The sequence below is a fragment of the Streptopelia decaocto genome (assembly GCF_964273445.1).
Source record: "Streptopelia decaocto genome assembly, contig: HAP1_SCAFFOLD_1542, whole genome shotgun sequence".
Lineage (NCBI taxonomy): Eukaryota > Metazoa > Chordata > Aves > Columbiformes > Columbidae > Streptopelia > Streptopelia decaocto.
This window is the reverse complement of record NW_028116735.1, coordinates 991-23,432: the sequence shown is the minus strand read 5'-3', so window position 1 is coordinate 23,432 and position 22,442 is coordinate 991. Positions and strand designations below refer to the sequence as shown.

General features: G+C 54.8%; 2 protein-coding genes across 2 annotated transcripts in view; one reads left to right on the top strand and one right to left on the bottom strand.

The window, feature by feature from the left end:
• LOC309452106 (uncharacterized protein) overlaps positions 1 to 1,688 on the top strand; it is a gene marked incomplete at its 5' end in the record, with an annotated part of 7,321 nt that extends 5,633 nt beyond the window's left edge. Inside the window, one exon of the mRNA XM_082076782.1 lies at positions 5 to 1,688. Coding sequence (XP_081932908.1) covers positions 5 to 196 — 192 coding nt within the window. The 3' untranslated portion in view covers positions 197 to 1,688. The remainder of the gene's footprint in view (positions 1 to 4) is intronic.
• On the bottom strand, positions 1,658 to 22,442 carry LOC309452105 (neuroblast differentiation-associated protein AHNAK-like). The gene is made up of 2 exons (XM_082076781.1): positions 22,259 to 22,442; positions 1,658 to 19,971 (listed from the first exon to the last, which is right to left on the bottom strand). Exons 1-2 carry the CDS (start codon positions 22,370 to 22,372, stop codon positions 2,362 to 2,364), a joined length of 17,724 nt encoding a protein of 5,907 aa, XP_081932907.1. The 5' UTR covers positions 22,373 to 22,442; the 3' UTR covers positions 1,658 to 2,361.

Genomic DNA, 22,442 nt, shown 5'->3' with positions numbered 1-22,442 from the left:
GCAGGCCTGCGAGCTGCACGTGGCCGGGTTCCGCTTCGCGGTGCTGGACGGCGCCTTCGTGGTCCACCGGGGGTTCAAGGAGCACGGGGGGTTCCACGGGGGGCGGGAGGACGAGCTGCGCCGGAACCGCCGCCTGTTCCGCAGCTTCCGCGCCGCCCTGGCCCAGCGCTACCCACAGTCCCCCCGGCGCTGCTGACACCGCACGCCTGGGTCCCTCGGACGCCTGGGTCCCCCGGACGCCTGGGTCCCTTCTACACCGGACGCCTGGGTCCTTCTACACTGGACATCTGAGTCCCCCGGATGCCTGGGTCCCCTATGGCTGGACACCTGCGTCCCCTGAACAACTGGGTCCCCCGGACGCCTGGGTCCCTTCTACACTGGACACCTGGGTCCTCGGAACACCTGGGTTCCCCGGACGCCTGGGTCCCTTCTGCACCGGACATCTGGGTCCTCTGAACACCTGGGTCCCCAGGACGCCTGGGTCCCCCGGACACCTGGGTCCCTTCTGCACCAGACAGCTGGGGTCCCCCGAATGCCTGGGTCCCCCGGACGCCTGGGTCCCTTCTGCACCGGACACTTGGGTCCCTTCTGCACCGAACACCTGGGTCCCTCAGACGCCTGGGTCCCCCGGACGCCTGGGTCCCTTCTACACCGGACGCCTGGGTCCTTCTACACTGGACACCTGAGTCCCCCGGATGCCTGGGTCCCCTATGGCTGGACACCTGCGTCCCCTGAACACCTGGGTCCCCCGGACGCCTGGGTCCCTTCTACACTGGACACCTGCGTCCCCTGAACACCTGGGTCCCCTGGACGCCTGGGTCCCTTCTGCACCCGACACCTGGGTCCTCGGAACACCTGGGTCCCCAGGACGCCTGGGTCCCCCGGACGCCTGGGTCCCTTCTGCACCGGACACTTGGGTCCCTTCTGCACCGAACACCTGGGTCCCTCGGACGCCTGGGTCCCCCAGATGCCTGGGTCCCTTCTACACCGGACGCCTGGGTCCTTCTACACTGGACATCTGAGTTCCCCGGATGCCTGGGTCCCCTATGGCTGGACACCTGCGTCCCCTGAACACCTGGGTCCCCCGGACGCCTGGGTCCCTTCTGTACCGGACACCTGGGTCCTCCGAACACCTGGGTCCCCAGGACGCCTGTGTCCCCCCGGATGCCTGGGTCCCTTCTACACCGGACACCTGGGTCCCTTCTGCACCAGACAGCTGGGTTCCCCCGAACGCCTGGGTCCACTGGACGCCTGGGTCCCTTCCGCACCGAGCACCTGAGTCCCCTGCTGCACCGGATGCCTGGGTCCCTTCTGCACCGGACGCCTGGGTCCCCCGGACACCTGGGTCCCTTCTGCACTGGACACTTGAGTACGTTCTGCACCGGACGCCTGGGTCCCCCGGACGCCTGGGTCCCCTATGACTGCACGCCTGGGTCCCCTGGATGCTTTGATCTCCCCGGACGCCTGGGTCCCTTCTGCACCGGCCGTGCCCGGACGCCTGGGTCCCACGCGCCACCCCGCCCCCCAAACGCCCCTTTTCACCCCAAATTGAGTGGCAAACAGACGATGGAAACCCCAAAACCTCCTCAAATCCGGGGCCGATTTGGGGCGAAACCGCCTCAATTTGGGGCTGAAATGACCCAAAACGCAGGCGGGCGGCGGTTAATAAACGATTTATTTGCATTTTACACCGTCGTTTTTCTTACATTCTCCGTTAATTTGCCGTTAAAGTGCTGAGAGGGCGGGTTACTTCTCTTTATTTTTGTTTAAATTTTATATTTTTAGCTTCTTTTATTATTATTTATTATTATTTTTAAAACTCTTTTTAACAAAAATACCAAAAAAACGCGACTTTCCGAGACACATTTTCCCCCCTTTTATGACACAAAAACCGTAACAAACGCGCCGAGAAACGAAAAATCAACCCTATAAATCCCTTAAAGAACAAAAATCAATGAGGGCGGCGACGTTTAGTGGCAAAAAACGCAATTTTTGGGGTTATTTCTTGTGAAAATGGGTCATTTTTACCCGCCCCCCCCCACCCCGTTACCCGAAATTCTTACGCAACAAAAATGGCGGGAAACGCGCCGATAATTTGATGTTTTCCAGCAGCTTTTGAAGAGGTTTTTTTGGGGCGAAAATCTTGGGGAAAATGGGGAAAAATAGATGAAAACGTCCCAAAAATGAAAGAGCGAAGAGATGAAGCGTCAGCGTCGGGCGCCGTCCCGTAGGCCGCGTTTTGGCCCAATTCGGCCCCAAAACGGCGCCGAAATTGGCCGAGGAGGGGCCGTCGGACCTATGCGGGCGCCCATAGGCGGAGGGGCCGGTTTTGGGCGCGATTGGCGGCGTTTCGGGGCGTTTCTAGCGGTGTTTTTTGGGCGCGTCGAGCGCGGCCTTGGCGCCGCCGTCCGAGGAGGAGGATGAGGAGGGGAGCGGCGTTTTCTTCCTCTTCTCGGCCTCCTCGTCGCTGCCCGTCACCTCGTAGCAGCCGCGGCTGCGGGAGCCGATCCCCCCGAACGTCCCGAATTTGGGCGCCTTGCCCCGGTCGGCGCCGTCGGGCCCCTCGTCGCTCAGCGACGCCGAGCGGTGCCGCGGCTTTTTGGCCTTGAAGATGGCGAAGACCCCTTTGGCCGCCTCCGTTTCGCCGTCGGTCGAGCCCAAACTGCCCTTGGAGCTCTTTAGGTCGGGCTTAGAGCCCGAAACGGAGCCCGAGGCCTCCAGGGACGCGCCGCCCTTGGCTTTGGGCTTGGAAAAGGCGAATTTGGGCATTTTGAGCTTGGTTTTCTTCGACCGCGCGTCGGGTTCTTCCACCTCGGCCTCGGCGTCGCCCCCCGGGAACTCAACATCCACCCCCATCTCCCTGCCCTTCGTTTCGGGGTCGGAAAAGACGAATTTGGGGATGCGGAGCTTGGGGAAGGTGATTTTGGCGTAGTCGGCAGGGGCGCCGGGACCTCCCGTTCCCCATTTCGCGGGGGTGCCGCTCTTGATCTTCAACCCTTTGGCGTCGGCGGTGAAACCCGACCCCGAAATTGCGGGTGCGACCCCGTGGGCCTCCACGGTGACTTTGGGCGCTTGGGTTTCGCCGGCGCCGTCCACGTTTGGTCCTTTGAGCTTCAGCTCGATGTCCGGCCCCTTCAATTCCACGGCGGGTCCTTCCAGCCCAACGCCGACCCCCAGGTCTCCTTTGACTTGGGGACCCTCAAGGTGACCCCCCAAATCAGCCCCGTTCACGCCGGGGCTGGAAACGCTGAACTGGGGCAGTTTGAGGGACGGGAGCTTGATGGTGCCGCCCAAAATTTGGAAGGCGGCGTCGGGCGCCTCCGGTGACACTTCGGGGGGTTGAACGTCCAGATCTCCCTTCAACTTTGGTCCTTTCAGGTCTAAATTCAAACCCGGGGGGGACAGGTCGACCGCGGGGCCTTTGATGGCGACGGTCGGGGCGCCGAGGTTGACGTTCACACCCTGGTTGGCGTCCACGTCCACGGTGGAGCCGTCGCCGCCCTCCGGTTTCATCTTGGGCAGCTTCATCTTCCCCCCGAAGCCCCCCAGCAGGTCGACGTTGACGTCGGGCCCTTCGAACGAACCCGAAACGTCCAGATCTCCCGTGATTTTTGGTCCTTTCAGGTTTCCCTCCAAAGCGGGGCCGGAGATTCGGGGCCCTTTGAGATCGACGTCAAGCGACGGCGCCGAAACGTCCAACTCGGCGCCCGGCGTTTCCAAACCCAACTTCAACTTCCCGTCGGGACCTTCCAGTTCTGCTCCAGGAGCGGTGACTTCGCCTTTGACTTTTGGTCCTTTGGCGTTGACGTCGACGCCGACGGCGGCTCCTTTGGGGCCGCCCTCCACCTTCAAATCCCCACCAGGAAGCTTGAGCTTCGGTTTCTTCACGTTGACGTCGGGAGCTTCGACGGCAACGTCAAGACTCGGCCCTTTGACCGTTGGCGCCGAAACGTCCACCGCGGGCGCTTTGAGCTCTCCCTCCATTTTTGGGAGGCTCGCCGAGGCGTCCCCCTTGAATCGATGCGATTTCAGGTCAAACTCGACGTCCGGGATGGTGATTTTACCAAACATGGGTTTCTTGCCCTTGGGCGACTTCACCGCCGCGTCGCCTTTGACGGTGACGTCCGGCCCGGCCACGTTCAGCTCCAGCTCCGGTGATTTCAACCCAGCGTCCACGTCTCCGCCCGCCACGTTCACGTCGAACCCGCCCTTCTTGCCCTTGACCTTGGGGCCGCTCATGTGAAGTTTGGGCATCTTGAACTTGCTCTTCTTCCCTTTGCCGGCGACGTTGGCGTCGGGCGACTCCACGTTGAGCTCCGGCTCCGCTAAATCCACTTCGGCCCCCGGTACCTTGATTTCCACCTTTGGGCTTTTCATCCCGAACCCAAATTTGGGCTTTTTAAACTTGGGAAGTTTGACGTTGGCCTCCGGGCCTTCGACGTTTAAATCGGGACATTCCACGTCAACCTCGGGGCCTTTGAGCTCGACGTCGGGACCTTTCAGCTCAGCCGCCACCTTTGGGGACGAGACGTCGAACGTCCCCTTGGTTTTGTGGCCTTTCAAGCTCAAGTCTATCTCGGGCATGGAGATTTTGGGGACGTTCACGTGCATTTCTGGCACCTTCACTTTAGGACCTTTCACTTTGCCCTCCGGCCCTTCGACGCTCACGTCGGGGACGCCCATATCGACCTTGGGGCCTGAAAGTTCCACCTCGGCCTTCGCCAAGTTCACGTCCACGTCAGGACCTTCCCCTTTCAAGCCGAACTTGGGCAGTTTCATTTTGGGGATCTTCACCTTTCCCTCCAGCCCGTCAACGTCAACCTCTGGGCCTTCGATGTCCATTTTGGGGCCTTTAATATCGATTTCGGGACCTTTCAGACCCGCCTCGAGCTTCGGGCCATGAAGGTCGGCGTCACCTTTAAGCTTCAGTCCCTTCAAGTTCAAGTCGATGTCGGGCATGGAGATCTGGGGCGTCTTGACGTGCATCTCGGGCACCTTGAACTTGGGGCCCTTCAGTTTCCCCCCTGGACCTTCCAGCTCAACATCGGGAAGGTCGATATCGACCTTGGGGCCTTTGATATCAACGTCTGGGCCTTTCAAATCACCTTCCAGCTTGGGGACCGAAATGTCCACGTCCCCCTTGACTTTGGGGCCTTTCAGATTGAAGTCGACGTCGGGCATGGAGAACTTGGGCGCCTTGATGTGCATCTCGGGCATCTTGAACTTGGGGCCTTTGAGTTTCCCCTCTGGCCCTTCGATGGTGACGTCGGGCGCGGCAACGTCTATTTTGGGGGTTTTCACATCGATTTGGGGCGCGTTCAAATCCGCTTCGAGCTTGGGGGCGGAAATGTCGACGTCTCCTTTGAGCTGGGGCCCCTTGATGTTGAAGTCGACGTCGGGGATGGAGATCTTGGGAGCTTTAATGTGCAATTCGGGCAGCGCAAACTTGGGACCTTTGGCTTTGCCGTCCACGTTGAGATCGGGAACTTGGACGTCGACGGCGGGGCCAGAAATATCGATGCCTCCCTTGGGCAGGTTCACGTCCACCTCTGGGCCTTCTCCTTTGAAACCCGGAACCCCAAACTTGGGCATTTTGAACTTGGGCAGCTTGAATTTTCCCTCTGGACCATGAACGTCCACGTCTGGAACATCAACGTCCACCTTGGGGCCCTTGATGTCCAGTTCGGGGCCTTTCAATTCACCCTCAAGCTTGGGAAGGGAAACATCGACATCTCCCTTGACTTTGGGGCCTTTCAGGTTCAGGTCAATGTCCGGCATGGAGATCTTGGGGGTCTTGATGTGCATCTCGGGCATCTTGAACTTGGGGCCCTTCAACTTCCCCTCTGGACCTTCAATGTCCAACTCTGGACCTTCAATATCCACCTTTGGACCAGAAATATCCAGGTCTCCCTTGGGCAGGTTCACGTCCACCTCTGGGCCTTCTCCTTTGAATCCCGGAACCCCAAACTTGGGCATTTTGAACTTGGGCAGCTTGAACTTTCCCTCTGGGCCGTGAACGTCCACGTCTGGTGCTTCAATGTCAACCTTGGGGCCCTTGATTTCCACATCAGGCCCTTCCAGCTTGGGGACAGACACATCGACATCTCCCTTAATCTTGGGGCCCTTCAGGTTGAAGTCGACGTCGGGCATGGAGATCTTGGGCGCCTTGATGTTCAGGTCGGGCATCTTGAACTTGGGGCCCTTCAGTTTTCCCTCTGGACCTTCCAGCTCAACATCAGGAAGCTCAACATCCACTTTGGGGCCTTTGATGTCAATGTCTGGGCCCTTCAAGTCACCTTCCAGCTTGGGGACAGACACGTCCACGTCCCCCTTCACTTTGGGGCCCTTCAGGTTGAAGTCGACGTCGGGCATGGAGATCTTGGGGGTCTTGATGTGCATCTCGGGCATCTTGAACTTGGGGCCTTTCAACTTCCCTTCAGGACCTTCAACATCCACACTTGGCAACTCAACATCTACTTTTGGACCAGACACCTCAATGTCTCCCTTGGGCAGGTTCACATCCACCTCTGGGCCTTCTCCTTTGAAACCTGGAACCCCAAACTTGGGCATTTTGAACTTGGGCAGCTTGAATTTTCCCTCTGGACCGTGAACGTCCACATCTGGAACATCAATGTCCACCTTGGGGCCCTTGATGTCCAGTTCAGGACCCTTCAGGTCGCCCTCAAGCTTGGGAAGGGAAACATCGACATCTCCCTTGACTTTGGGGCCTTTCAGGTTCAGGTCAATGTCCGGCATGGAGATCTTGGGGGTCTTGATGTGCATCTCGGGCATCTTGAACCTGGGGCCCTTCAACTTCCCCTCTGGACCTTCAATGTCCAACTCTGGACCTTCAATATCGACCTTTGGGCCAGACACCTCAATGTCTCCCTTGGGCAGGTTCACGTCCACCTCTGGGCCTTCTCCTTTGAAACCCGGAACCCCAAACTTGGGCATTTTGAACTTGGGCATCTTGAATTTTCCCTCTGGACCATGAACGTCCACGTCTGGAACATCAATGTCCACCTTGGGACCTTCAATATTAATGTCAGGAGCCTTCAAATCCCCTTCAAGCTTCGGAGCGGAAACGTCAACGTCTCCTTTCAACTTGGGGCCTTTGAGGTTGAAGTCAACGTCGGGCATGGAGATCTTGGGCGCCTTGATGTGCATCTCGGGCATCTTGAACTTGGGCCCTTTCCATTTTCCGTCTGGCCCTTCAATGTCCATGTCGGGTGTCTCAATGTCAACCGTTGGTCCTTTGACATTGACATCCGGCCCACTCAATTCCCCTTCGAGTTTTGGCACTGAGACGTCGACGTCCACGCCGCCCTTGAACTTGGGGCCTTTCAAATGGAAATCCACGTCAGGCATGGAGATGTTGGGAGCTTTGATGTTCATCTCGGGCATCTTGAACTTGGGGCCTTTAATTTTTCCTTCAGGACCTTCAATGTCCACACTTGGCAACTCAACATCCACCTTTGGACCAGAAACCTCAATGTCTCCCTTGGGCAGGTTCACGTCCACCTCTGGGCCTTCTCCTTTGAAACCCGGAACCCCAAACTTGGGCATTTTGAACTTGGGCAGCTTGAACTTTCCCTCTGGGCCGTGAACGTCCATGTCTGGAACATCAATGTCAACCTTGGGGCCCTTGATGTCCACATCAGGCCCTTCCAGCTTGGGGACAGACACATCGACATCTCCCTTAATCTTGGGGCCCTTCAGGTTGAAGTCGACGTCGGGCATGGAGATCTTGGGTGTCTTGATGTTCAGGTCGGGCATCTTGAACTTGGGGCCCTTCAGTTTCCCCTCTGGACCTTCCAGCTCCACGTCAGGAAGGTCGATATCGACCTTGGGGCCTTTGATGTCAATGTCTGGGCCCTTCAAGTCTCCCTCAATCTTTGGAACAGACACGTCCATGTCCCCCTTGACTTTGGGGCCTTTCAGGTTCAGGTCAATGTCCGGCATGGAGATCTTGGGGGTCTTGATGTGCATCTCGGGCATCTTGAACTTGGGGCCTTTAATTTTTCCTTCTGGACCTTCAATTTCCAACTCTGGACCCTCAATATCGACCTTCGGACCAGAAATATCCAGGTCTCCCTTGGGCAGGTTCATGTCCACCTCTGGGCCTTCTCCTTTGAAACCCGGAACCCCAAACTTGGGCATTTTGAACTTGGGCAGCTTGAATTTTCCCTCTGGGCCGTGAACGTCCACGTCTGGAACATCAATGTCCACCTTGGGGCCCTTGATGTCCACATCAGGCCCTTCCAGCTTGGGGACAGACACATCGACATCTCCCTTAATCTTGGGGCCCTTCAGGTTGAAGTCGACGTCGGGCATGGAGATCTTGGGCGCCTTGATGTTCAGGTCGGGCATCTTGAACTTGGGGCCCTTCAGTTTCCCCTCTGGACCTTCCAGCTCCACATCGGGAAGGTCGATATCCACTTTGGGGCCTTTGATGTCAACGTCTGGGCCTTTCAAATCACCTTCCAGCTTGGGGACAGACACGTCCACGTCCCCCTTGACTTTGTGGCCCTTAAGATTGAAGTCGACGTCGGGCATGGAGATCTTGGGGGTCTTGATGTGCATCTCGGGCATCTTGAACTTGGGGCCCTTCAACTTCCCCTCTGGACCTTCAATGTCCAACTCTGGACCTTCAACATCCACCTTTGGACCAGACACCTCAATGTCTCCCTTGGGCAGGTTCACGTCCACCTCTGGGCCTTCTCCTTTGAAACCCGGAACCCCAAACTTGGGCATTTTGAACTTGGGCAGCTTGACTTTCCCCTCCGGGCCGTGAACGTCCACGTCTGGACCCTCCACGTTGACTTTGGGGCCCTTGACGTCCAACTCGGGGCCCTTCAGTTCCCCTTCCAACTTGGGGCTGGAAACATCCAACTCCCCTTTCACTTTGTGCCCTTTCAGGTTCAGCTCCACGTCCGGCATCGACACTTTTGGTGAGGAAATACTCAGGAAAGGCATTTTAAACTTGGACCCTTTGGATTTCACCTGCATGTCCACGTCTGGATCCTGAACCTCAACTTTCGGACCAGATATTTCCACGTCGGGTTTCTTCAGTTTCAAATCCACCTCCGGACTTTGAACTTTAGGGCCAGAAAAGCCAAATTTGGGCAGTTTAAACCTGGGTTTTTTAGCTTTTCCTTCCACATCGAACTTCGGTCCCTCCACCTCAAACTCAGGCCCCTTGACGTCGATTTTAGGGCCTTTCAGCTCAGCCTCTAATTTGGGAAGAGAAGGATCAACGTCCCCCTTGACTTTGGGGCCTTTCAGGTTTAAGTCAATATCTGGCATGGAGATTTTGGGCACATTGAACTGAATCTCAGGCTTTTTAAACTTGGGGCCCTTAATTTTACCTTCCGGGCCTTCGATGTCGACGTCGGGAACATCGACGTCAACCTTCGGACCCGAAATACTGACGTCGGCCTCGGGGAGGTCGACATCAACGTCTGGGCCTTCTCCTTTCAACCCAGACATCCCAAATTTGGGCATTTTGAACTTGGGCATTTTGATTTTGCCTTCTGGGCCGTGAACATCCACGTCTGGAACATCAATGTCCACCTTGGGGCCCTTGATGTCCAGTTCGGGGCCTTTCAATTCACCCTCAAGCTTGGGGACAGAAATGTCCATGTCTCCCTTCACTTTGGGGCCTTTCAGATTGAAGTCGACGTCGGGCATGGAGATCTTGGGGGTCTTGATGTGCATCTCGGGCATCTTGAACTTGGGGCCTTTAATTTTGCCTTCAGGTCCTTCAATGTCCAACTCTGGACCCTCAATATCGACCTTCGGACCAGAAATATCCAGGTCTCCCTTGGGCAGGTTCACGTCCACCTCTGGGCCTTCTCCTTTGAAACCCGGAACCCCAAACTTGGGCATTTTGAACTTGGGCATCTTGAATTTTCCTTCTGGGCCGTGAACATCCACGTCTGGAACATCAATGTCCACCTTGGGGCCCTTGATGTCCACATCAGGCCCTTCCAGCTTGGGGACAGACACATCGACATCTCCCTTCACTTTGGGGCCCTTCAGGTTGAAGTCGACGTCGGGCATGGAGATCTTGGGCACCTTGATGTTCAGGTCGGGCATCTTGAACTTGGGGCCCTTCAGTTTCCCCTCTGGACCTTCCAGCTCAACGTCGGGAAGGTCGAAATCGACCTTGGGGCCTTTGATGTCAATGTCTGGGCCCTTCAAGTCTCCCTCAATCTTTGGAACAGACACGTCCACGTCCCCCTTGACTTTGGGGCCTTTCAGGTTCAGGTCAATGTCCGGCATGGAGATCTTGGGGGTCTTGATGTGCATCTCGGGCATCTTGAACTTGGGGCCTTTAATTTTTCCTTCTGGACCTTCAATGTCCAACTCTGGACCCTCAATATCCACCTTCGGACCAGAAATATCCAGGTCTCCCTTGGGCAGGTTCACGTCCACCTCTGGGCCTTCTCCTTTGAAACCCGGAATCCCAAACTTGGGCATTTTGAACTTGGGCAGCTTGAACTTTCCCTCTGGACCGTGAACGTCCACGTCTGGAACATCAATGTCCACCTTGGGGCCCTTGATGTCCAGTTCAGGACCCTTTAGGTCGCCCTCAAGCTTGGGAAGGGAAACATCGACATCTCCCTTGACTTTGGGGCCTTTCAAGTTGAGATCAAAGTCCGGCATGGAGATCTTGGGCGCCTTGATGTTCAGGTCGGGCATCTTGAACTTGGGGCCCTTCAGTTTCCCCTCTGGACCTTCCAGCTCAACGTCAGGAAGGTCGATATCAACCTTGGGGCCTTTGATGTCAATGTCGGGGCCCTTCAAGTCACCTTCCAGCTTGGGGACAGACACGTCCACGTCCCCCTTGACTTTGGGGCCTTTCAGGTTCAGGTCAATGTCCGGCATGGAGATCTTGGGGGTCTTGATGTGCATCTCGGGCATCTTGAACTTGGGGCCTTTCAACTTCCCTTCAGGACCTTCCAGCTCAACATCAGGAAGCTCAACATCCAGTTTGGGGCCTTTGATGTCAACATCTGGACATTTCAAATCACCTTCGATTTTTGGGGCGGACACGTCCACGTCGCCCTTGACTTTTGGGCCCTTTAGGTTGAGATCGAAGTCGGGCATGGAGATCTTGGGGGCTTTGAAGTGCATCTCGGGCATCTTGAACTTGGGACCCTTCAGCTTCCCTTCTGGACACTCCAGCTCAACATCTGGAGCCTCTATGTCCACTTTTGGGCCTTTTACTGTCACTTCGGGCCCTTTCAGGTCACCTTCTATCTTGGGGACGGACACGTCCACGTCCCCCTTCACTTTGGGGCCTTTCAGGTTGAGATCAAAGTCCGGCATCGAGATTTTCGGAGCCTTAAAATGCATCTCGGGCATCTTGAACTTGGGGCCTTTCAGTTTCCCTTCTGGGACCTCAATATCCACACCAGGAGCTTCTATGTCCACTTTTGGCCCTTTGATGTCCATCTCGGGGCCTTTCAGGTCACCCTCTAGTTTAGGGGCAGAAACATCCATGTCTCCCTTCAATTTGGGGCCTTTCAGGTTCAAATCGATGTCAGGCATGGAGATTTTTGGCGTTTTGAAGTGCATCTCGGGCATCTTGAATTTGGGACCTTTGAGCTTCGCTTCCGGACACTCCAGCTCAACATCAGGAACGTTCACGTCCACTTTGGGGCCTTTGATATCGATTTCGGGGCCCTTCAAGTCTCCCTCGATCGTCGGGGCGGACACGTCCACGTCGCCCTTGACTTTGGGGCCCTTTAGGTTGAGATCGAAGTCGGGCATGGAGATCTTGGGGGCTTTGAAGTGCATCTCGGGCATCTTGAACTTGGGACCCTTCAGCTTCCCTTCAGGGCCCTCAAGTTCAACGTCAGGAACGTCAATGTCCACATTGGGCCCTTGGAGTTCCAGGTCTGGCCCTTTCACATCACCCTCGATTTTGGGGAGGGAAACGTCCATTTCTCCTTTCACTTTGGGGCCTTTCAAGTTGAGGTCGACGTCGGGCATAGAAAACTTTGGTGCCTTAAAGTGCATCTCGGGCATTTTGATCTTGGGTCCTCTCCATTTGCCCTCAGGACCTTCCACTTCAAGATCAGGAACATCAACATCCAACTTTGGGCCTTTAATATTCACATCCGGCCCTTTCAAGTCGCCCTCGAATTTTGGAAGGGAAACATCAGCACCCCCCTTGACTTTGGGGCCTTTCAGGTTCAGGTCAATGTCCGGCATGGAGATCTTGGGGGTCTTGATGTTCATCTCGGGCATCTTGAACTTGGGGCCTTTCAACTTCCCCTCTGGACCTTCAATGTCCAACTCTGGACCCTCAATATCGACTTTCGGACCAGAAATATCCAGGTCTCCCTTGGGCAGGTTCACGTCCACCTCTGGGCCTTCTCCTTTGAAACCCGGAACCCCAAACTTGGGCATTTTGAACTTGGGCAGCTTGAACTTTCCCTCTGGGCCATGAACGTCCACGTCTGGAACATCAATGTCAACTTTTGGACCCTTGATGTCCACATCAGGCCCTTCCAGCTTGGGGACAGACACATCGACATCTCCCTTAATCTTGGGGCCCTTCAGGTTGGAGTCGACGTCGGGCATGGAGATCTTGGGCGCCTTGATGTTCAGGTCGGGCATCTTGAACTTGGGGCCCTTCAGTTTCCCCTCTGGACCTTCCAGCTCAACGTCAGGAAGTTCAACATCCACTTTGGGGCCTTTGATGTCAATGTCTGGGCCCTTCAAGTCACCTTCCAGCTTGGGGACAGACACGTCCACGTCCCCCTTGACTTTGGGGCCTTTCAGGTTCAGGTCAATGTCCGGCATGGAGATCTTGGGGGTCTTGATGTGCATCTCGGGCATCTTGAACTTGGGGCCTTTAATTTTGCCTTCAGGTCCTTCAACGTCCACACTTGGCAACTCAACATCTACTTTCGGACCAGAAATATCCAGGTCTCCCTTGGGCAGGTTCACGTCCACCTCTGGGCCTTCTCCTTTGAAACCTGGAATCCCAAACTTGGGCATTTTGAACTTGGGCATCTTGAATTTTCCCTCTGGACCGTGGACGTCCACATCAGGTACCTCAACATCTATTTTTGGACTCTTTATGTCCACCTCAGGGCCTTTCAGCTCACCTTCCAGCTTGGGGACAGACACATCGACATCTCCCTTAATCTTGGGGCCCTTCAGATTGAAGTCAACGTCGGGCATGGAGATCTTGGGCGCCTTGATGTTCAGGTCGGGCATCTTGAACTTGGGGCCCTTCAGTTTCCCCTCTGGACCTTCCAGCTCAACGTCAGGAAGGTCGATATCGACCTTGGGGCCTTTGATGTCAATGTCTGGGCCTTTCAAGTCACCTTCCAGCTTGGGGACAGACACGTCCACGTCCCCCTTGACTTTGGGGCCTTTCAGGTTCAGGTCAATGTCCGGCATGGAGATCTTGGGGGTCTTGATGTGCATCTCGGGCATCTTGAACTTGGGGCCCTTCAACTTCCCCTCTGGACCTTCAATGTCCAACTCTGGACGTTCAATATCAACTTTCGGACCAGACACCTCAATGTCTCCCTTGGGCAGGTTCACGTCCACCTCTGGGCCTTCTCCTTTGAAACCCGGAACCCCAAACTTGGGCATTTTGAACTTGGGCAGCTTGAACTTTCCCTCTGGGCCATGAACGTCCACGTCTGGAACATCAATGTCCACCTTGGGGCCCTTGATGTCCACATCAGGCCCTTCCAGCTTGGGGACAGACACATCGACATCTCCCTTAATCTTGGGGCCCTTCAGGTTGAAGTCGACGTCGGGCATGGAGATCTTGGGCGCCTTGATGTTCAGGTCGGGCATCTTGAACTTGGGGCCCTTCAGTTTCCCCTCTGGACCTTCCAGCTCAACGTCAGGAAGTTCAACATCCACTTTGGGGCCTTTGATGTCAATGTCTGGGCCCTTCAAGTCACCTTCCAGCTTGGGGACAGACACGTCCACGTCCCCCTTAACTTTGGGGCCTTTCAGGTTCAGGTCAATGTCCGGCATGGAGATCTTGGGAGTCTTGATGTGCATCTCGGGCATCTTGAACTTGGGGCCTTTAATTTTGCCTTCAGGTCCTTCAACGTCCACACTTGGCAACTCAACATCTACTTTCGGACCAGAAATATCCAGGTCTCCCTTGGGCAGGTTCACGTCCACCTCTGGGCCTTCTCCTTTGAAACCTGGAATCCCAAACTTGGGCATTTTGAACTTGGGCATCTTGAATTTTCCCTCCGGACCGTGGACGTCCACATCAGGTACCTCAACATCTATTTTTGGACCCTTTATGTCCACCTCAGGGCCTTTCAGCTCACCTTCCAGCTTGGGGACAGACACGTCCACGTCCCCCTTCACTTTGGGGCCCTTCAGATTGAAGTCGACGTCGGGCATGGAGATCTTGGGCGCCTTGATGTTCAGGTCGGGCATCTTGAACTTGGGGCCCTTCAGTTTCCCCTCTGGACCTTCCAGCTCAACGTCGGGAAGATCAACATCCACTTTGGGGCCTTTGATGTCAATGTCTGGGCCTTTCAAGTCACCTTCCAGCTTGGGGACAGACACGTCCACGTCCCCCTTGACTTTGGGGCCTTTCAGGTTCAGGTCAATGTCCGGCATGGAGATCTTGGGGGTCTTGATGTGCATCTCGGGCATCTTGAACTTGGGGCCCTTCAACTTCCCCTCTGGACCTTCAAAGTCCAACTCTGGACGTTCAACATCCACCTTTGGACCAGAAACCTCAATGTCTCCCTTGGGCAGGTTCACGTCCACCTCTGGGCCTTCTCCTTTGAAACCCGGAACCCCAAACTTGGGCATTTTGAACTTGGGCATCTTGAATTTTCCTTCTGGACCATGAACGTCCACGTCTGGTGCCTCAACATTTATTTTTGGGCCCTTTATGTCCACCTCAGGGCCTTTCAGCTCACCTTCCAGCTTGGGGACAGACACGTCCACGTCCCCCTTCACTTTGGGGCCCTTCAGGTTGAAGTCGACGTCGGGCATGGAGATCTTGGGCGCCTTGATGTTCAGGTCGGGCATCTTGAACTTGGGGCCCTTCAGTTTCCCCTCTGGACCTTCCAGCTCAACGTCGGGAAGGTCGATATCGACCTTTGGACCCTTGATGTCCAGTTCGGGGCCTTTCAAATCACCTTCCAGCTTGGGGACAGACACGTCCACGTCCCCCTTAACTTTGGGGCCTTTCAGGTTCAGGTCAATGTCCGGCATGGAGATCTTGGGGGTCTTGATGTGCATCTCGGGCACCTTGAACTTGGGGCCTTTCAACTTCCCTTCAGGACCCTCAACGTCCACACTTGGCAACTCAACATCTACTTTCGGACCAGAAATATCCAGGTCTCCCTTGGGCAGGTTCACGTCCACCTCTGGGCCTTCTCCTTTGAAACCTGGAATCCCAAACTTGGGCATTTTGAACTTGGGCATCTTGAATTTTCCCTCCGGACCGTGGACGTCCACATCAGGTACCTCAACATCTATTTTTGGACCCTTTATGTCCACCTCAGGGCCTTTCAGCTCACTTTCCAGCTTGGGGACAGACACGTCCACGTCCCCCTTCACTTTGGGGCCCTTCAGGTTGAAGTCAACGTCGGGCATGGAGATCTTGGGCGCCTTGATGTTCAGGTCGGGCATCTTGAACTTGGGGCCCTTCAGTTTCCCCTCTGGACCTTCCAGCTCAACGTCGGGAAGGTCGATATCGACCTTGGGGCCTTTGATGTCAATGTCTGGGCCCTTCAAGTCTCCCTCAATCTTTGGAACAGACACGTCCACGTCCCCCTTGACTTTGGGGCCTTTCAGGTTCAGGTCAATGTCCGGCATGGAGATCTTGGGGGTCTTGATGTGCATCTCGGGCATCTTGAACTTGGGGCCCTTCAACTTCCCCTCTGGACCTTCAATGTCCAACTCTGGACCTTCAATATCGACTTTCGGACCAGAAATATCCAGGTCTCCCTTGGGCAGGTTCACGTCCACCTCTGGGCCTTCTCCTTTGAATCCCGGAACCCCAAACTTGGGCATTTTGAACTTGGGCAGCTTGAATTTTCCCTCTGGGCCGTGAACGTCCACGTCTGGAACATCAATGTCAACTTTTGGACCCTTGATGTCCACATCAGGCCCTTCCAGCTTGGGGACAGACACGTCCACGTCCCCCTTAATCTTGGGCCCTTTGAGACCGATGTCCACATCGGGCATGGAGATCTTGGGCGCCTTGACGTGCACCTCGGGCACCTTGAACTTGGGGCCCTTCAGTTTCCCTTCAGGACACTCCAAATCGATATTTGGTGCCTCAACGTCAACTTTTGGCCCTTTAACGTCTATTTCTGGCCCTTTCAGCTCTACCTTGGGAGCCGCAATGTCCAACTCTCCCTTCGCTTTAGGTCCCTTCAGGTTCAAATCGACGTCCGGCATGGAGATCTTGGGCGTTTTGATGTTGAGCTTCGGCATCCTGAACTTGGGGCCTTTCCATTTGCCTTCTGGCCCCGCAACATCCAGCTCCGGCGCTTCAATATCCACTTCCGGCCCCGAAACATCCACCTCTGCTTTGGGCAGGTTGACGTCTACGTCAGCTCCCTCCAATTTGGGTCCAGAGACGTTAAAATGAGGGAGTTTCACTTTGGACGCTTTCAATTTGGCTTCCGGACACTCCAGGTTGACGTCGGGGATCTCGACGTCTATTTTCGGCCCTTTGACGTCGCCTTCGACCTTTGGAAGGGAAACATCCACCTCTCCTTTTATTTTATGTCCCTTTAGGTTCAAATCGACGTCCGGCATGGAGATTTTGGGCGCCTTGATGTTGAGCTTGGGCATCCTGAACTTGGGGCCTTTGACCTTCCCTTCCGGACACTCCAAGTCTACGTCGGGCAAGTCGACATCCACTTTGGGCCCTTCCACGTCTAGTTTGGGGCCTTTCAGGTCTCCTGAGACCTTGGGAGCGGAAATTTCCGCTTCCCCTTTCAGGTGGGGGCCCTTCAAAGCGAGATCCACGTCTGGCATGGACAGTTTGGGCGTCTGGACGTTTAATCCGGGCATCTTCAATTTGAGACCTTTTCCTTTTCCTTCTGGGCCTTCGATGGCCACGTCAACGTCAACCTTGGGCCCAGAAATGTCCACTTGGCCCTTTGGAAGAGTCACGTCAACATCGGGACCTTCTCCTTTCATGCCGGGCACCCCAAATTTGGGCATTTTCAGCTTGGGGATCTTCACTTTGCCCTCTGGACCGTGAACGTCCACATCCGGCGCTTCGATGTCGACTTTGGGGCCTTTGATGTCAAGTCCGGGCCCTTTCAGCTCCCCTTCCAGTTTTGGGGCAGAAACGTCCAGTTCTCCCTTCACTTTGGGGCCTTTCAGGTTCAAATCGATGTCGGGCATGGAGATCTGGGGGGTCTTGAAGCTCATCTCGGGTATCTTGGGGCCCTTCAGGTGTCCTTCAGGCCCTTTGATGGCCACGCTCGGCAAGTCAACGTCAACCTTGGGCCCGGAAACGTCCACTTGGCCCTTTGGAAGAGTCACGTCAACCTCGGGACCTTCTCCTTTCATGCCGGGCACCCCAAATTTGGGCATTTTCAGCTTGGGGATCTTCACTTTGCCCTCTGGACCGTGAACGTCCATGTCCGGCGCTTCGATGTCAACTTTGGGGCCTTTGATGTCAAGTTCGGGTCCTTTCAGCTCCCCTTCCAGCTTTGGGGCAGAAACATCCAGTTCCCCCTTCACTTTGGGGCCTTTCAGGTTCAAATCGATGTCGGGCATGGAGATCTGGGGGGTCTTGAAGCTCATCTCGGGCATCTTGGGGCCCTTCAGGTGTCCTTCGGGGCCTTTGATGGCCACGCTCGGCAAGTCAACGTCAACCTTGGGCCCGGAAATGTCCACTTGGCCCTTTGGAAGAGTCACGTCAACACCAGAACCTTCTCCTTTCATGCCGGGCACCCCAAATTTGGGCATTTTCAGCTTGGGGATCTTCACTTTGCCCTCTGGACCGTGAATGTCCACATCCGGTGTTTCAACGTCAACTTTGGGGCCTGTGAACTGGAGTTCAGGCCCCTTCAAATCAGCTCCTACGGCGGGAACGGAAACCCCCATGTCACCCTTGACGTCGGGGCCTTTCAGGTTGAGATCGACGTCCGGCACGGAGACCTTGGGGCCTTTCAGTTGCCCTTGGGGCCCTTTGATGGCCACGCCTGGCACATCAATATCTACTTTGGGCCCAGAAATGTCCACTTGGCCCTTTGGAAGAGTCACGTCAACATCGGGACCTTCTCCTTTCATGCCGGGCACCCCAAATTTGGGCATTTTCAGCTTGGGGATCTTCACTTTGCCCTCTGGACCGTGAACGTCCACATCTGGCGCTTCGATGTCGACTTTGGGGCCTTTGATGTCAAGTCCGGGCCCTTTCAGCTCCCCTTCCAGTTTTGGGGCAGAAACGTCCAGTTCTCCCTTCACTTTGGGGCCTTTCAGGTTCAAATCGATGTCGGGCATGGAGATCTGGGGGGTCTGGACGTGCACCCCCGGCATCGTGACTTTGGGGCCTTTGACGTCGACGTCGGGCGCGTCCACCCCCAGTTTGGGGCCTTTCACGTCAAGTTGAGGCCCTTTCAAGTCCATCTTTGGGACGGAAACACCCGCGTCTCCCTTCACCTTCACGTCCAGCTCCGGCGCAGCCACACCGGGGCCTTTCACCAATTCACCAGCAGGAACCTTCACGTCCATCCTGGGGACGGCGACACCCAGATCTCCCTTCGCCTGAGGGCCCTTCAGGTTCAAGTTGACGTCCGACAGAGAAATGTGGGGCGTCTCCACCTTCTTGAACGCGGGGCCTTTCCAATCCCCTTGGCCGGCGACGCCGACGGCCACGTCACACGGCGCCGGCGCCACCTCGGCCTTCGGGAGCGTCGCCTCCATGGCGGGACCGTCCCCTTGCGCGGACGGGGCCGTAAACTTCGGATAAGTCATGTGCGGGATTTTGAGCTTTATCTTCTCATCGTGAACGTCGGCGTCAGGAGGTGGGATGGCTGCGCCGGGGCCTTTGATGGCCACGTCGGGTCCTTTGATGGCCACGTCGGGTCCTTTGATGGCCACGCCGGGGACCTCCAGTTGTGGGGACAGGACCTTTGCGTCCCCCTTCAGCCCCACGTCCACCTGCGGCTTCGGGACTTGGGCCGAAGGAGCCGGAACTTGCGGCGCCGGGAGGTGGACGGACGAGGAGGCGACGTCGGCACACGGAGCTTGAGCGTCGGCGCCGGATCCCACGCCGGGGAAGCCGAATTTGGGCATTTTCAACACGGGGATCTTGATTTTTCCCACATCGAGCGCCGGGTTTTCCACCGCCGGCACAGCAACGTCAACCGCGGGGGCACGTGTGTCCCCCAGCGTCTCCCCTCGGCCATCGGCGCCATAAATGTGTCCTTTGCCGTCTAGGCCGGGCCCCTTGATGTGAAAACCCATCTCCATGTGCCCCGTTTGGCCATTGGCCTCAAACGCGGGTGATCCCAGGAACGTGGGGCCGGAAACGTCGCGTCCCGGCAGCTCCGCCACGACCCATTTTCCAGTTTCTCCGCCAGGAACTTGACTTTGCGGTGGCTGAGGGACCCGAGTCCTCATCTCGACGCCCGAGACGCCGATCCCGGGCTTGACGTCCAACTTGTGGGTGGAAGATCCAACCGTAGGCCCGGGAGGAGCCTCCCCCGGCGCCATCTTGATGACGCTTGTCGCCGATTCTCCCCCAGTTGTCCCGTGGGCGACGTCGCGGCTCGGGACGCGGATTCGGAACTCAGGGCCGAGGACGTCGGCGTCTTGGCAGCCGTCCTGCGCAGTGACGTCCACGGTGTACGCCGTCACCTTCCGCGTCACCGTGATGGTCCTGCTCTGCGTCCCGCCGCCGTCGGGCTCCGCCAGCTCCTCCGACTTGAGCCGCGGTTTGATCTTGGTCGTGTAGATGCGCCGGTACTCCTCGTCATCGCCGCTCTGCCAGTGGGGAGAACCGCCATTAGCGACGTGATGCGGCTTCGTCCTCCCGCCGCCATCATAGAGTCACAGGGGGGCAGGAGTTGGATTGACCACAAATGATCATCCGGAGCTCAAAATGGCGCCAGAATCACCTCAGGGGCAAAATGGCCCCAGAATCACCTTAAAATGGCGCCAGAATCACCTCAGGGTCAAAATGGCCCCAGAATCACCTCAAAATGGCGCCAGAATCACCTCAAAATGGTGCCAGAATCACCTCAAAATGGCGCCAGAATCACCTCAAAATGGCGCCAGAATCACCTCAGGGGCAAAATAGCCCCAGAATCACCTCAAAATGGCGCCAGAATCACCTCAAAATGGCGCCAGAATCACCTCAGGGGCAAGATGGCCCCAGTATCACCTCAAAATGGCACCAGAATCACCTCAGGGGCAAAATGGCGCCAAATCACCTCAAGATCATAACGTCGCTAAAATCACCTCAATGTTAAAACGTCACTAAATTCACCTCAATGTTAAAATGGCACCAGAATCACCTCAGGGTCAAAATGGCGCCAGAATCACCTCAGGGGCAAAATGGCAACACCAGGGGCACCAATTTTGGTTTTTTAGCCTTAAATTTGTGATATAATGGAAGAAAATGTACAAAAAAGTGACTAATGTGGGAATTATCAATTAATAGAATGATCCCCAAAGTGTTTCAAAATGGCGCCAGAATCACCTCAGAGGCAAAATGGCACCAAATCACCTCAATGTTAAAGTGGCGCCAAAATCACCTCAGGATCAAAATGGCACCAAAGCCACCTCAGGATCAAAATGTCACTAAAATCACCTCAGGGTCAAAATGGCGCCAAAATCACCTCAAGATCATGACATCACTAAATCACCTCAATGTTAAAATGTCACTAAATTCACCTCCATGTTAAAATGTCACTAAATTCACCTCAATGTTAAAATGGCGCCAGAATCACCTCAGGGGCAAAATGTCACTAAAATCACCTCAAGATCATAACATCACTAAAATCACCTCAGTGTTAAAATGTCACTAAATTCACCTCAGGAGCAAAATGGCGCCAAAATCACCTCACGGGCAAAATGGCGCCAAAATCACCTCAATGTTAAAATGTCACTAAAATTACCTCAATGTTAAAATCCCACTAAATTCACCTCAATGTTAAAATCCCACTAAATTCACCTCAATGTTAAAATGTCACTAAAATCACCTCAGGGGCAAAATGGCGCCAAAATCACCTCTGTGTTAAAATGTCACTAAAATCACCTCAGTATTAAATGTCACTAAAATCACCTCAATATCTAAATGTCACTAAAATCACCTCAATGTTAAAAGGTCACTAAATTCACCTCAGGGTCAAAATGGCGCCAAAATCACCTCAATGTTAAAATGTCACTAAAATCACCTCAGGATTAAATGTCACTAAAATCACCTCAATATCTAAATGTCACTAAAATCACCTCAATGTTAAAACGTCACTAAAATCACCTCAATGTTAAAATGTCACTAAATTCACCTCAGGGTCAAAATGGCGCCAAAATTACCTCTATGTTAAAATGTCACTAAAATCACCTCAATGTTAAAATCCCACTAAATTCACCTCAATGTTAAAATGTCACTAAATCACCTCAATGTTAAAATGTCACTAAAATCACCTCAATGTTAAAATGTCACTAAAATTACCTCAATGTTAAAATGTCACTAAAATCACCTCAATGTTAATATCCCACTAAATTCACCTCAATGTTAAAATGTCACTAAAATCACCTCAATGTTAAAATCCCACTAAAATCACCTCGATGTTAAAATGTCACTAAAATCACCTCAAGGCTCAAAATGGCGCCAAAATCCCCTCAGGATTAAATGTCACTAAATCATCTCCGGATCAAAATGTCACTACATTCACCTCAATGTTAAAATGTCACTAAATTCACCTCAATGTTAAAATGTCACTAAATCACCTCAATGTTAAAATCCCACTAAAATCACCTCAGGATTAAATGTCACTAAAATCACCTCAATATCTAAATGTCACTAAATTCACCTCAATGTTAAAATGTCACTAAATTCACCTCAGTGTTAAAATCCCACTAAATTCACCTCAATGTTAAAATGTCACTAAATCACCTCAATGTTAAAATGTCACTAAAATCAACTCAAGGCTCAAAATGGCGCCCGAATCACCTCAGGATTCAAAATGGCGCCAAAACCACCTCAGGGTCAAAATGGCGGCCCCGGCGCGTCCCCAGGGCGGGTCAGCGGAGGGTCCCCACTCACCAGCACCACCTCGGGGCTGCTGGGGACAAAGACGTCGTGTCCCCACGTCTGTCCGGGCAGGGGGGACCTGTCCCCCTTGCGCTGCAGCCGCAGCCCCAGCGTGTGGTGGCCCATGGAGCTGAGCAGCTGCGCCACCTCCCCGGACTGCAGGTTGTCGAAGTACACCGTGGCGCCCACCACCTGG